Genomic DNA, 13,575 nt, shown 5'->3' with positions numbered 1-13,575 from the left:
CTATGATACAAACCTTGGGTAGCCATTGTCCACGCAAGACTTTCAAAACCGTAGTATGGTGTACTTCAGAGACCCTAAAAGAGTTAATCAAAGTCATTAGGATTTAAAATTGTTTGACTTTAATACTCATAAGTCACTAGGATGGCCTGTCAAACATCATGGACTACATCCACAAAAAGCCCCAAGTCGTCTTTTACCATGTGATATAGTGAAACACCGACCTCATGGTCTCCTCCAAACACTTCAACCACAGCTCTATCATTGCCAAACTTCTAAGTGAAAACTTCTCTTTAACAAGCACCTCTTTTCAGGAGAAATATAAATTACAGATAAACAGGATGTCAAAAACGCAAAATTACTGAAGACGACAAAGAGAGCATAAGCACTCTACAAATGAAAGCCAGGGAGGGGAAAAGCTATTCAAATCAACTCCTCCTTGAGTTCCAGAAGTCCTCTCCTCTCCCTTTTTAATTCCTTTCACTGAAAAATTCATAGGGCTTCTTTGGACAACAGAGGGTCCAGTGGGATTTTAAAACACCAAATTAAAAAAAAAACACCAAATTTTCATTTAACGGGTCAATTGTTACTGTTTTCTTTTCTGATATGATACAATGCCATCTAAATAACTTCATAAGGTATTTCATGTGTGGTGACTGGATCAGAACAGTAGATTTCAGACTTTGTACTAAGAAGTAAAATTACTTCTCAAATTAAAGTTTTGCAACACAAATTAAAAGCACCTTTTTTTTTTTTTTTTTTTTTTTTTTTTATGCGTTACGCGGGCCTCTCACTGCTGTGGCCTCTCCGTTGCGGAGGACAGGCTCCGGACGCGCAGGCTCAGCAGCCATGGCTCACGGGCCCAGCCGCTCCGCGGCATGTGGGATCCCTCCCAGACCTGGGCACGAACCCGTGTCCCCTGCATCGGCAGGCGGACTCTCAACCACTGCGCCACCAGGAAGCCCCAAAAGCACCTTTTTTAATCAAACTTTTCTAAGTTCAATTGTTATAGCAATGATTTATTATAAATACAAGTGAATGCTTTGATCAATGTAAAAATCATTCACATATATATTAAAAAATCTTAGCATCTCATTTATGTCTGCATTTTGGCATTTTTGTGTAATATTCAGGAAAACACTGAATTACACAGGGATCTATTTGCAAATGAGACCAGTTTAAGGGCTCATGGTCTCTAGATATTCCTAATAACAAAACTTCCTTTATTACATAGTTTGCCCCAAACAAGTTCCTCTTGCACTACAAATTAAAAATTAGATGTAAATTACCAACGTGGACTAAGATACTTAAGTGTGAACTGTGTTTTCTATCAGTGTCCAAAAAAGTTTAAATGTGTTTAATATAATGCAGTTGGAAACTGTACTCTGAAGTCCTATTTTCTCTATGTAAAGGAAGCATGTGTTGATTATTCCTGGATTTGCTCTTCCAAAACTAGATTTTTATAACCATAAAGATCACTTGACACCTAAAGCTGACAAGAGTTGTGGACACAATTGTCTTATCGTCCACAGTAGGAACAACTGACGATTTACTTACAAGGCAAAGTGAAGGACAGAAAATAACAAAGGTGATTCCTGTCAACAAGAAACTTATATTTTAAAATCACGTACTAAGTAGGATTATGTGTTTATTGTTTCGATTCAATAGGATGGGAAGGGGTGTGTAGAAACCTGCACTTTTAATGAACATTCTAAGGATGCAGAAAGTGATCTGCAGACCATATGTTGAGAAATACTATGATGGAAGAAACCCAGGTTCTCTGTCCACCGATGACTGTATTTTAGTTCGCATCTTCTGCCTATCTTTGAGAATGGCTATTTAACCATTTCTCCACCCCTCTGAAAAATGGGTTCCCCACTCCAGCTCCCAATATATTTCCAGGGAAGGAGACTTAAAACATGTTTTACACTGAGCTTCTCCTCTGGCCAATGCCACAGGACTCAAAAACCAACTAGTCACATCTACAGGTGCAGCTGTTTAACAAGTGCTTTGATGTACCTGGCATCAAGAAAAAAAAAATACTTAGTGTTTTTTTCCTTGTTGAGACAAAGACAAAACATATTAGCCATATTACTGGGTAAAATCTACTTATGTGGGCTGACCTAGTAACTTGACCAAGATTATAATGATTTTATGGAAAAAAGCAAGTTCATGTTCCAAACTTACAGTATCTACTTGCATGTTGGGGACGTCTTAGTACTATTATTTTTTATAGCACTTTAAATCTTATGTAACATACATAAAAATTATTCTTGCTCTTCACGGCAACCCTCTGAAGCGAGGGAGGCCAAGTGTCAATCAGCAAGTAAAGAAGTAAAAAGTAGGAGTGAAAATGGGGATCTACATAAGCAGCAGTATATACCAACTCACCCCTACACTGATCTGCAGACAAATCCAAATTTACCTAAAATTTGAGAAATATTTACTGAAGAAATTGAATTTCCTATCCAGAGAACTACGGCAGAATCTTGCCCCAAAGGAAAGCTTCCTTATTCTCCTCTTGCAGAGCTTTCAGCCCAAGGGCTGGCTCTCCTCTACTACACCCTGCCATACATTAAGGGCCTAGAGCTCCTAATTAACTAAGGCTTATCAAAGACTTCAGGAAAACCAGACTCCAGAGAAACAAAACTTTAAAATCGGGGTAAGGTGGGGAGGGAAACAGAATGTTTCACTTTATTACCCTCATAAAAATTGGAGAGAATAATAAAAAGTTCAATAGATAACTGAAACTGAGAAAACTCCTAGAGCATAAAGGAGAAAGACACACAGAATGCAAAGAGAAGGAACAAGAGGATCAACTCAGGGGATCAAAGCTCCAACTTCAAAAAGAATTATGAGAAACAAAAATGAGGAAAGCCCACTATGTACCAATCAAGATAAAGGGAGTATGATGATTAAAAAAAAAAAATGGAAGTACTAAATGTTCCCAGATGCAAGTGACCACAACTATAGACTATATTTAGAATGCTGTGTGTCCTGACAGCCTTTATCACCACCAAGTGGTGCTCTGACAAAGAAAGTAGGGTGCTGGGGGATCACCAACTTATCCAGTCTAATGAGGTAATGGATACATGCACACTTCCTTTTATTTTTCTCTTTTTGCTTAACATATACTCTTTTCCAATTATATATTTTGTAAAGAACACCTCAAAATTCATCTATTTCTGACTTAAACTCTATAAGGTTTATAAAAATATATATCCATTACATATAATAATTTCAATCTAAGGAGAAAGTTCATCCTACACCGTACCTTATTCTAAGTATTACTATGAGTAATTTTTCCTTCAGCTTTTCTAACAAGACTACTTAAGCGTGCTAGGTTTTTCTTTTTTCTTATGAAATTTTTCAAATATGCAGAAAAGTGGACACAACTTTATAATGCACACATCACCTATACTTAACAATTATTAATACTGTGCCATACTGGTGCCTTCCTACAGAATGATATTAAAGTAAATTACATACATTAGTACATTATGTGGCTATAAAAAGTAACGATATTTTCTTACATACCACATTATTATAAAAGATTAGCCTTAGAGCTAACTTCAAAATGATTGTTGGGGGGCTCTACTTCACCTTCTGTATTTTAAGTGGCCTTCGGTCGAAATCTTGACACAATATAGATATCACCCATCAACACAAAATTATCTTAATTACCTTGGATTTCAAAAAGTTTGAGTACTACTAACTAGAAGTAACTTTGCTATAAAACAGATTATCAAACCAGTTTATAATAGAATACTGGCTGTTCATGCTAACAATTAACTTTTCCAAGAATCTAGTAAGAAAGTGCACGAAAAACTTTTGATATACTCTCAGGAATCAGAAAAAAGTTCTTACTAAAGTCTATTTTGTAAATCTAAAAGCACATACATATGCATTTTTATTAACCGTCACTACTAATACCTTGCCATTTAAAAACTTATAGTCTCCTCAAATCTTCCTGGCTCAGCACTTTTTATTCAACACTAACACTTTTAAGTCACAACTTACTCTAGTTTCCTTTCTGCTTTTACTCCTCAGCTGTGTGTGTGTGTGTGTGTGTGTGTGTGTGAGAGTCCATGTCCTGGGAGGGGTCTTCCCCAAACTGGGCAATAAAAAACAAACATTTAATGACACTTGCGCTCCTCTGAAACACCTAGATTGATACTCCTGGTATTATCTTTAAATATGTAGGTACAAAAATGGCCATTAGAAATCTGAACTGTCTGTGGCTAGGGAAAATTAGAATGTTCCTGATCATTTTCCTTCTTTCATTTTAGTGTCTCTTCTACCTCATCCATAAAAATAATATATGCTTAGTATAAAATGGTATTTTCCTTTGGCATTCCCATAATAATGACATTGTTAATGACATTGTTATATTTGGTATTCTGTTAAATTTACTGTTGGGGGGGGGCTTCCCTGGTGGTGCAGTAGTTGAGAGTCTGCCTGCCGATGCAGGGGACACGGGTTCGTGCCCCGGTCCGGGAAGATCCCACATGCTGCGGAGCGGCTAGGACCGTGAGCCATGGCCGCTGAGCCTGCGCGTCCAGAGCCTGTGCTCCGCAATGGGAGAGGCCACAACAGTGAGAGGCCCGCGTACCGGGGGGAAAAGAAAAAAAAAAATTTACTGTTAGGTGTTTTTTTTAATATAAAATAAAAAGCCAATTCCTTGTGTTGTAGACCCTTACCAAATATTATCTGTACTGTATCATAGGTCTATACTATAATTTAACCATACCTCCCATTCTTGAATATTTAGTTTGTCTTTCCTATTTAGTTTGCTACTCAAACAACACTGAAAAAACATCTTTGCATATAAATAGTTCTCTTAATTTCTTCCACCTCCCTTCCACCTAAGGACTGCTTCAATTACTGGGTTAAAGAATAAGAACGTTTAAGTTTTAAGGCTTTTGATACATAGCTCCAAAATACTGATGGAGCATAAATTGATACAGTTTTCAAAGAAGGCATTGTAATAGTGATCACCTTACCAAGGGCCTATCAAGCGTCAACTGTTACCTTGGACAACTTTTTTTTTTTTTTTTTTTGGCTGCGCTGGGTCTTCGTTGCTGTGTGCGAGCTTTTCTCTAGTTGTGAGGAGCGAGGGCTACTAGTCGTTGCAGCGTGCAGGCTTCTCTTTGCGGTGGCTTCTCTTGCTGCAGAGCATGGGCTCTGGTGTGCAGGCTTCAGTAGCCATGGCACACAGGCTCAGTAATTGTGGCTTGAGGGCTCTAAAGAGCAGGCTCAGTAGTTGTGGCGCATGGGCTTAGCTGCTCCACAGGATGTGGGATCTTCACGGACCAGGGCTTGAACCCGTGTCCCCTGCATTGGCAGGTGTACTCCCAACCACTGTGCCACCAGGGAAGCCCTCGGACAACTTTTAATAGCTATGTCCACCCATCTAATGTATACACCACCACCCCACCTTACAAGTTTTTCTAAATTCTGAGAAGACTGAATGCTTAATTTTTTCCCCTACTTGCAGCCGTTTGTCTTGCCAGATTTTTATGTCGTCCTTTTAACATTTTTATGCAGTACATGTATATGTCATGCGTAAGAAGTCACTTGAATAATCGCTGACATAGTACATTTAAACCAACTACGTGTATCTGAGAATATGATTTCACTACTTAAAATAATTCAATTATGGCAATATACTTTACATGTATGATATGTCATTAGTCTCACTGATGAGTAACTGCACACAGCATCTCTGGTCAATAAACACAATCCTAAAATAGTTCTGATCCGTCACGAAAAAAAATGTTTTTAAGACAAATTTTCACTTTTTCCACTCTAAGAACAAATTACTACAAAAAGTAGAAACTGTTTTTCTCCAGCTTATACTAATATAAGCTACCAAAAAGACGGATCTTTTTCAATTTAATTTCTTTCTTTAATTTTTCTTTTTTTTTTTAAACTATAGTTGACTTAAAATATTGTGTTACTTTCAGGTGTACAGCTTCAGATTCTTTTCCATTATAGGTTATACAAGATATTGTAACCTCCCTGTGCTATACAGTAAACCCTTGTTGTTTTTAACTAGTTTATATACAGTGGTATGTATCTGTTAATACCATACTCCTAACTGATCCCTCCCCCTCCCCCTTTGGTAACCCTTTTCTCCTTTGGTAACTATCTCTGTGAGTCTGTTTCTGTTTTGTAAATAAGTTGATTTGTATCATTTTTTTAGATTCCACATATAAGTTATATCATATGATACCTGTCTTTCTCTAACTTACTTCACTTAGTATAATAAACTCTAGGTCCATCCATGGTGTGGCAAATGACATTATTTCATTCTTTTTTATGGTTGAGTAATATTCCATTGCATGCATATATATATATATATATACACACACACACACACACACACACACACACACACACACCACATCTTCTTTACCCATTCATCTGCTGATGGACTGATGGACACTTAGGCTGCTTCCATGTCTTGGCTATTGTGAATAGTGCTGCTATGAACACTGGTGTGCATATAAGACTGATATTTTAAAATACAGCTATTTCAAAATACATACAGAATAGCCTTTATCGACACAGGCACATTTTTATAATTTCCGAATATAATTTTATGCAAGTTGAAAAAAAAAACCCAACACTTCATATTGTTTATGTAGTAAAAGTACAAAGAATACATACCTGCTTCTTAATACTCAGGGGCAAAAGGCATAGTATGCAAAAGGATATTAAAGATGGCTTCAATTCTTTAGCTGTGTGTGTGTGTGTGTGTGTATGTGTGTATGTGTTTAATCAAATAGCAAAATTACATCTGTTAATCTGGGTGGTGAGTACATGAGTGTTTATTACATTAATCTCTACACTCTGCATAGCAAAAAGAGCTAAATAAAATAAGAAACAGCCATACATCAATATTTCAGATAAATAATTTAAACTCCAAATATGATTTTAAAACACTTTTGTATGTTAATCTTTTAAAGTTCATTAAAATGGAGTTACCAGAAACAACATGAATATTTTGAAGAAACTTTTGTTAAATCAGCTAAACCTTACACACTCAAGTCTCGAATATGAGAATAAAATAAGCATGTCCATCTCCTTGAAAAGGTAGCAGTCACGAAAGCTAAACAGCCTACAAGTCTATTTTAAAAGGCTAGGGGTTGTAGTTATGTGGGAGGATCTGTTTCCATTACATCTTGAAACTGAAAATTCTGTTTCTCAAAGTTCACAAAATGATGACTGGCTACTTTTAAAACTGAGGACACTCTTTTTAACATTCTAGAGACACTTTTATACCATTTTAAGTGGATTTTACAGTCTGATAAAGCTGCACAGAAAACACAGTTCAACCAAATTTTTAATGAAAGTTATTAAATTATATACAAACTAGTTCCTATAATACATTTAAGACAGTCAGAAAAACATAATCACAAAGAGTTCCACTCTAATGCAACAAAACAACAAAAAAAGGTACATACAAAATTAGAGAGCTGTCTTATTCTTGACTAGAATTTTTTTGTACTATATAAAGATGCCAGTTTTCTCTAACTTAGTTTATAAATTCAGTGTATTCCCAAGAAAATGCTCAGTTAGATTTCTTTAGGAGTGAAAATGATTCTTTTTTTTTTTTGGCGTTACGCAGGCCTCTCACTGCTGTGGCCTCTTCCGTTGCAGGGCACAGGCTCAGCGGCCATGGCTCATGGGCCCAGCCGCTCCACGGCATGTGAGATGTGGGATCTTCCCGGACCGGGGCACGAACCCGCGCCCCCTGCATCGGCAGGCAGACTCCCAACCACTGTGCCACCAGGGAATCCCCTGAAAATGATCCTTAAATTCATTTGGAACGGAAGTGTGAAGATAATAGAAAAAAGACTAAAATAACGATAAGGGACCAATTCTATCAGATACTAAAATTCATTATAAATCAACAGCCAAAGCAATTAACAATTACATTATAGGGGGTAGGAATGGTTAAGAGACTATACTAATCAGAAAGCACCCAGACTGGGCTTCCCTGGTGGCGCAGTGGTTGAGCGTCTGCCTGCCAATGCAGGGGACATGGGTTCGTGCCCTGGTCCGGGAAGATCCCACATGCCACGGAGCGGCTGGGCCCGTGAGCCATGGCCTCTGAGCCTGCGTGTCCGGAGCCTGTGCTCCGCAACGGGAGAGGCCACGACAGTGAGAGGCCTGCGTACCGCAAAAAAAAAAAAAAAAAAAAAAAAAAAAGAAAGCACCCAGACTTAATGTAGCAATTTAATAAATGTAAACGGTGATATTTCAACTGGTGGGAGACAGCTGGATTACTTAATAGTATTAGGAGAAAGGGACTTTTCCTTGTAAAATACCATTTTTTCATTCTTACTGTATTAAAATTAAACCTACATATGCCAAATATTTACAGGTTAAAAAAAAATACCAATGGGATAAAATATGGTCTATACAAGGGTGGTGTATATGGAAATAAAACCATGGTAAGAAGCCCAACATAAGCATGACTTGGAACTCTGAAATCAAATAGATAGGATAATTTGTGTGTGTGCATAAAACCTTAAAATCCCAAGCAAAAACCCACCATGTATAAAGTAATTTTTAAATGACATATTGGACACCAGAAGTGAAATATGATTAAAGGCTAATATCCATAGTACACAAAGAACTGAGGAGAAATCAATAAGTACAGCAGAGAAGGGCAGGAACCATCACTGAAGGAAAAATAGAAAGTAAGCAATAAACATATGCAAAAGAGTTTAAACTCATTTATTTCTGCTTATCAGACTGGTAAGACTGAAAAGATAATACCGACTGCTGAGATGGATATAGTTAAACTGGCAGAAACTTTTTGGATGGTAAGTTGGCACTATCCATTAAATGTAAGTGTAAACACTTTCACATAAAAATTCCAATTTTGTAATAGAAATGTATTCTGCAGAATATTCACAGAAGCATGCCAAGGGACTTCACAGTGACGCATTCACAGAGAAAAAGCTGGAAATTACCCAAATGCTCATCAACAAGGGAGTGAATAAAAAATAATGTATCCATTGAATGGAATGTATATTCATCTCTTCAACAAATATTTAAGTATCTTTTACGTTACTAGCATTGCAGGAACAGTGAATAACAGTCAGAGAGTCAAGGTCATACGTCTAGGAAAGCCTGCATTCTACTATTAGAGAGTTAAGCAATAAAAACAAGATAATTTGAAGAGTGAGAACTGCTGTGAAGAAAATAAGGTAAGAATAGAGTGACTTAGTTGGGGAGGAGGGCTACACTATGTAAGAGTGAGTGATGAGGATGGAAGCGACAGGAGCACAGAAGGAGGAGCTAGCCAAGTGAAGATGGGGCAGAACACTCCATGCAGAAAACCAATGCAAAGGAAGGAAAGACCTGTAGGGAAACAGTACTGAAAGGTCACCAGTATAACTAGAAATCAGGGAACCATGAAAAGAGGTAGGGAGCAGATGGATAAGGGTACATACTGGGAAGCCACTGAAATAACTAACACCTGTGATTTAGGATTTTTAAAGTTCACTCTAGTGTCTATATGGAAAAAAAAGACCACGAGGGTCAAAAGCAAAGCAGGGAGAAGAGTTAGGAGGCTACTGTAAATCATCCACGTTGAGAGGGTTAGAGAATTACTATGAAGACGTTAAAAGTTAAAAAGAATACATAGAAAAAATTCAACATATATCTAATATGCAAGGCACTGCATACTTTTTAATAGACATTTTTGCATACATTTGCAAAGAAAATGTATAGAAATAATATATCGGTATTAGAAATGGTATTTGCCCAAGAAAATATCTATCATTTAGCCCACTCTATGTTAGCCAGTGATATACAGCATTAAGTAAATGTTTCTAAACATAAAAGCTAAGTGGCCTATAAAATGGACTTTCTGCAAAAGAAATGTGGGAACTACTCAGCCAACCATTAGCACCTCAAGGCACAAAGAAATTGCTTAAAAAAAGAGACATCCTTAAAAAAAAAAAAAAAGAGACATTCTTAGGAAAAATAACCAATGTTTTCTAAAAGCAAAGAAATCAAACTTAGGTTTTTAAAATATTTAGGCAAATGTCATTTTATTATATCAATAAATTTCTATTTTTAGTAATTTAATCTAACAGAGATTTTTCATTCAGTTCTTATTCTACTAAAGCTGCAATATTCTAAAAATCAACTGCATCACAAAGTAATGGAATCTTCCCAAGCAACCTCATAAAGTAGACAACATTCCCCCAAATCATCAGATGAAAAAAATGATTAGCAACAGTTAATATGAGTAGAGCTATTAAACTGCTCTGTTAAAACTCATATCCAGGTCTGTCTAGCTCAGTCACATGCCCTTTCAATCAAATCATTTATCCCATCCCCACCCCAAAGTTACACACTATTAGTATTTAACAATCACTGTTGCAGTTAAGTGCAAGAGAAGGGTTAGCAACTTTTAGATAAAAGTATCATAAGTAATACTAAAGAACTACATTCTTTAAACAGTAACCACAGCAAAAAAAAGAAAAATTTAAAAATATTTCTAAGATTTGAATCAGTACATACTCCATATTTTGACTCTGTGCCTAGCAAAAATGCTGACAAGAAAATGCAGGATTTTCAAACATGAGTATATTATGCCAAGGAAATGGAAGATTTTACTTCAAGAAAGTTTCTAGATGTTACTCTCTAAATTCAGGCTACAGGCAGAATTAATGGAAGGGAATCAAAGACTTCCAGAAGCAATTTAAATGCATTGCTTTTTATCCCATAACAATAACCTTCCTCTTCTCCACTTGTTATAAGAGTTCCCCTTGGGCTTCCCTGGTGGCGCAGTGGTTGAGAGTCCGCCTGCCAATGCAGGGGACACGGGTTCGTGCCCCGGTCCGGGAAGATCCCACGTGCCTCGGAGCGGCTGGGCCCGTGAGCCATGGCCGCTGAGCCTGCGTGTCCGGAGCCTGTGCTCCGCAACGGGCGAGGCCACAGCGGTGAGAGGCCTGTGTACCGCAAAAAAAAAAAAAAAAAAAAAGAGTTCCCCTTCCCCACCATACCGGCACACTGATCTTTAAAAAAAAAAAAAAGAAAAGGCAAGCTCAATATGTGAACTCTGAGAGGTCTTGGGGCTGTACCTTTAGCTCCTCACTGCTTCCAAAGTACTTAGCACACATTAAGCTCTTAAATACTTGATGGACTGAATGTGCTAAAAACAAGAAAAATGTTCTAAAAGTAGGCAGAACAACTGAAATGTAATATAGAGGCTTAGAAAGCCAACAATTATATATACCTGAGACTTCTTAAATGCCTTTACGAACACGAAGGATTCATTTGTGAACAATGTATATCATCTAGAACAGAAGTCAGCAAACTTTTTCTGTTAAAGGCCAGACAGTAAATATTACAGGGTTTTGCAGGCCTTAAGCTCTCTGTAGCAACTATTCAACTCTGCTATTGTAGTGAGAGAGCAACCACAGACAATATGCACACTAATGAGCATGGCTAGGTTCCAATAAAACTTTATTCATGGGGCTTCACTGGTGGCACAGTGACTGAGAGTCCACCTGCCGATGCAGGGGACACGGGTTCGTGCCCCGGTCCGGGAAGATCCCACATGCCGCGGAGCGGCTGGGACCGTGAGCCATGGCCACTGAGCCTGCGCTTCCAGAGCCTGTGCTCCGCAAAGGGAGAGGCCACAACAGCCAGAGGCCCACGTACCGCAAAAAACAAACAAACAAAAACTTTATTCATGGAAGGTGCAAATTTGAATTTCGTAAATTTCACGTGCCATGAGATATTATCTGTCTTTTGATTTTTATCAGCCATTAAAAAGTATAAAAATCATTCTTAGTTCTCAGGCCATACAAAAACAGGTGGTAGGCAGCAGTTGGCCAACCCTTCACTTATTTATTACTTTCACTAAGTACAAACGAAAGGCAAGTGAGTTTACATTTTAATTAAGTACATTAAACCTAAATATGAAGACCAACAAGAGAAAGGGTTTTTAAGTGGGCTACTAGGTTACTAAGAGAAGTCACTCACCTTTTTCCCAGGAGTATCTTCAAAAGCAGGCTGTGTGAAAAAAATGAAACTGGACCAAATGACATATGAAAGCCACATCAAGTCCATTTGTTTGGGAAAAACATATCAGGCCATTAAGATCAGGTATTTGCCAAACTAGAACATGGCTTCAATATGCCTTTTTCTTCCCCCCATAAAAAATGTTAGCCACTGTTGTTGTTATTAATTAATGATCATTATTAATATCACTTAGACCCACACGTTTGGCCAATGGAGACAGTGTCTACAGAGGATGTTATGATGACACAGAAATTATGAGTTACCTAGAATTATTTTTTAACTCTCTAGAAACAATTTCTAGTGTTACTGTCATAGAGAGAATGATTTTTCATCTACTTTTCCCCCAATAGTGTATATATATATATATTTTCTGATTATAAGTTAATACCTTTATACAGAGGAATATGAAGAATATTACTGTCTTAATAAGTCCAACTTTCTCTCTATGCATTTTAGTCTAATTTTTCAACAGTTACGCACCTGGTACTTTCAGAAAGTGCTCAATGAACATTTTTGAAGATATATATACACGGCTGACCCTTGAACAACACGACAGGGGTTTAGCGGCACTAGCCCCCACATGGTAGAAAATCTGCATACTGCTATCTCTGCCTCAGAAACAAAGGAACTGATAAATGACTCGCCCAAGGATGGGACAGAATCAAAACTCAAACCCCTGGTTTGTTTTGGTTTTTTTTCTTCCACATACTGTGATCTCTAATCCAACAGAAACTTTTCCTCACACTTAAAGATTTGTAAAATCAAAATACAGGCACTATATTTATTGGTGGAAAAAAGTGTTTAAGTTGATGTATGCAGTTCAAACCTGTGTTCTTCAAGAGTCAACTGTACAGGGCTTCCCTGGTGGTGCAGTGGTTGAGAGTCCGCCTGCCGATGCAGGGGACACGGGTTTGTGCCCCAGTCCGGGAAGATCCCACATGCCGTGAAGCGGCTGGGCCCGTGAGCCATGGCCGCTGAGCCTGCGTGTCCGGAGCCTGTGCTCCGCAATGGGAGAGGCCACGGCAGTGAGAGGCCCGGGTACCACAAAAATAAAAAAAAAGTCAACTGTACTACGTATCTTCATACCAAATGTGTTTTCTAAAGCATTTTAACTAAACAATGTATCACAGAGATATCAACGGATGTAGATATAATACCAAATTCTGTAAAACTGTACAGATTATCAAAGAATTTAAATTTCTTATAGCAAACTGACTTTGATACAAATACTGTTACTTCTGCTATTTATATATTATTTGATATATTTTTGCTACTTCTCTTTCACCTTTTGAATCTTTGTTTTGTTTTAAATGTGCCTCATACATTGAATATTATGTTGGGTGTTATCTTTTTTAACCCAGTTGGAGAGTCTTTTTTTTAAACATGTTTTTTCATTTATAGCTGTTATAAATTATATGCTGGTCTTGTTCCTCTTGTCTTACTTTTGTCTGCAAATCCTAACATCTGGGTTATTTCAGCATTTTTTTTCTCTTGACTTTGGGTGACTTTTTCTTATTTTAT

At 37.5% G+C, this 13,575-nt stretch overlaps 1 protein-coding gene across 1 annotated transcript in view; it reads right to left on the bottom strand.

Moving 5' to 3' along the window:
* CTNNB1 (catenin beta 1) overlaps positions 1-13,575 on the bottom strand; it is a 41,441-nt gene that overhangs the window by 13,490 nt on the left and 14,376 nt on the right. Inside the window, 1 exon segment of the mRNA XM_032647446.1 lies at positions 14-74. Within this exon segment, the coding sequence (XP_032503337.1) occupies positions 14-26 (13 nt within the window). The 5' untranslated portion in view covers positions 27-74.

This window comes from Phocoena sinus, chromosome 11, assembly GCF_008692025.1.
Source record: "Phocoena sinus isolate mPhoSin1 chromosome 11, mPhoSin1.pri, whole genome shotgun sequence".
In the NCBI taxonomy this organism is placed as follows: domain Eukaryota; kingdom Metazoa; phylum Chordata; class Mammalia; order Artiodactyla; family Phocoenidae; genus Phocoena; species Phocoena sinus.
This window is presented reverse-complemented; position numbering and strand designations above follow the sequence as displayed.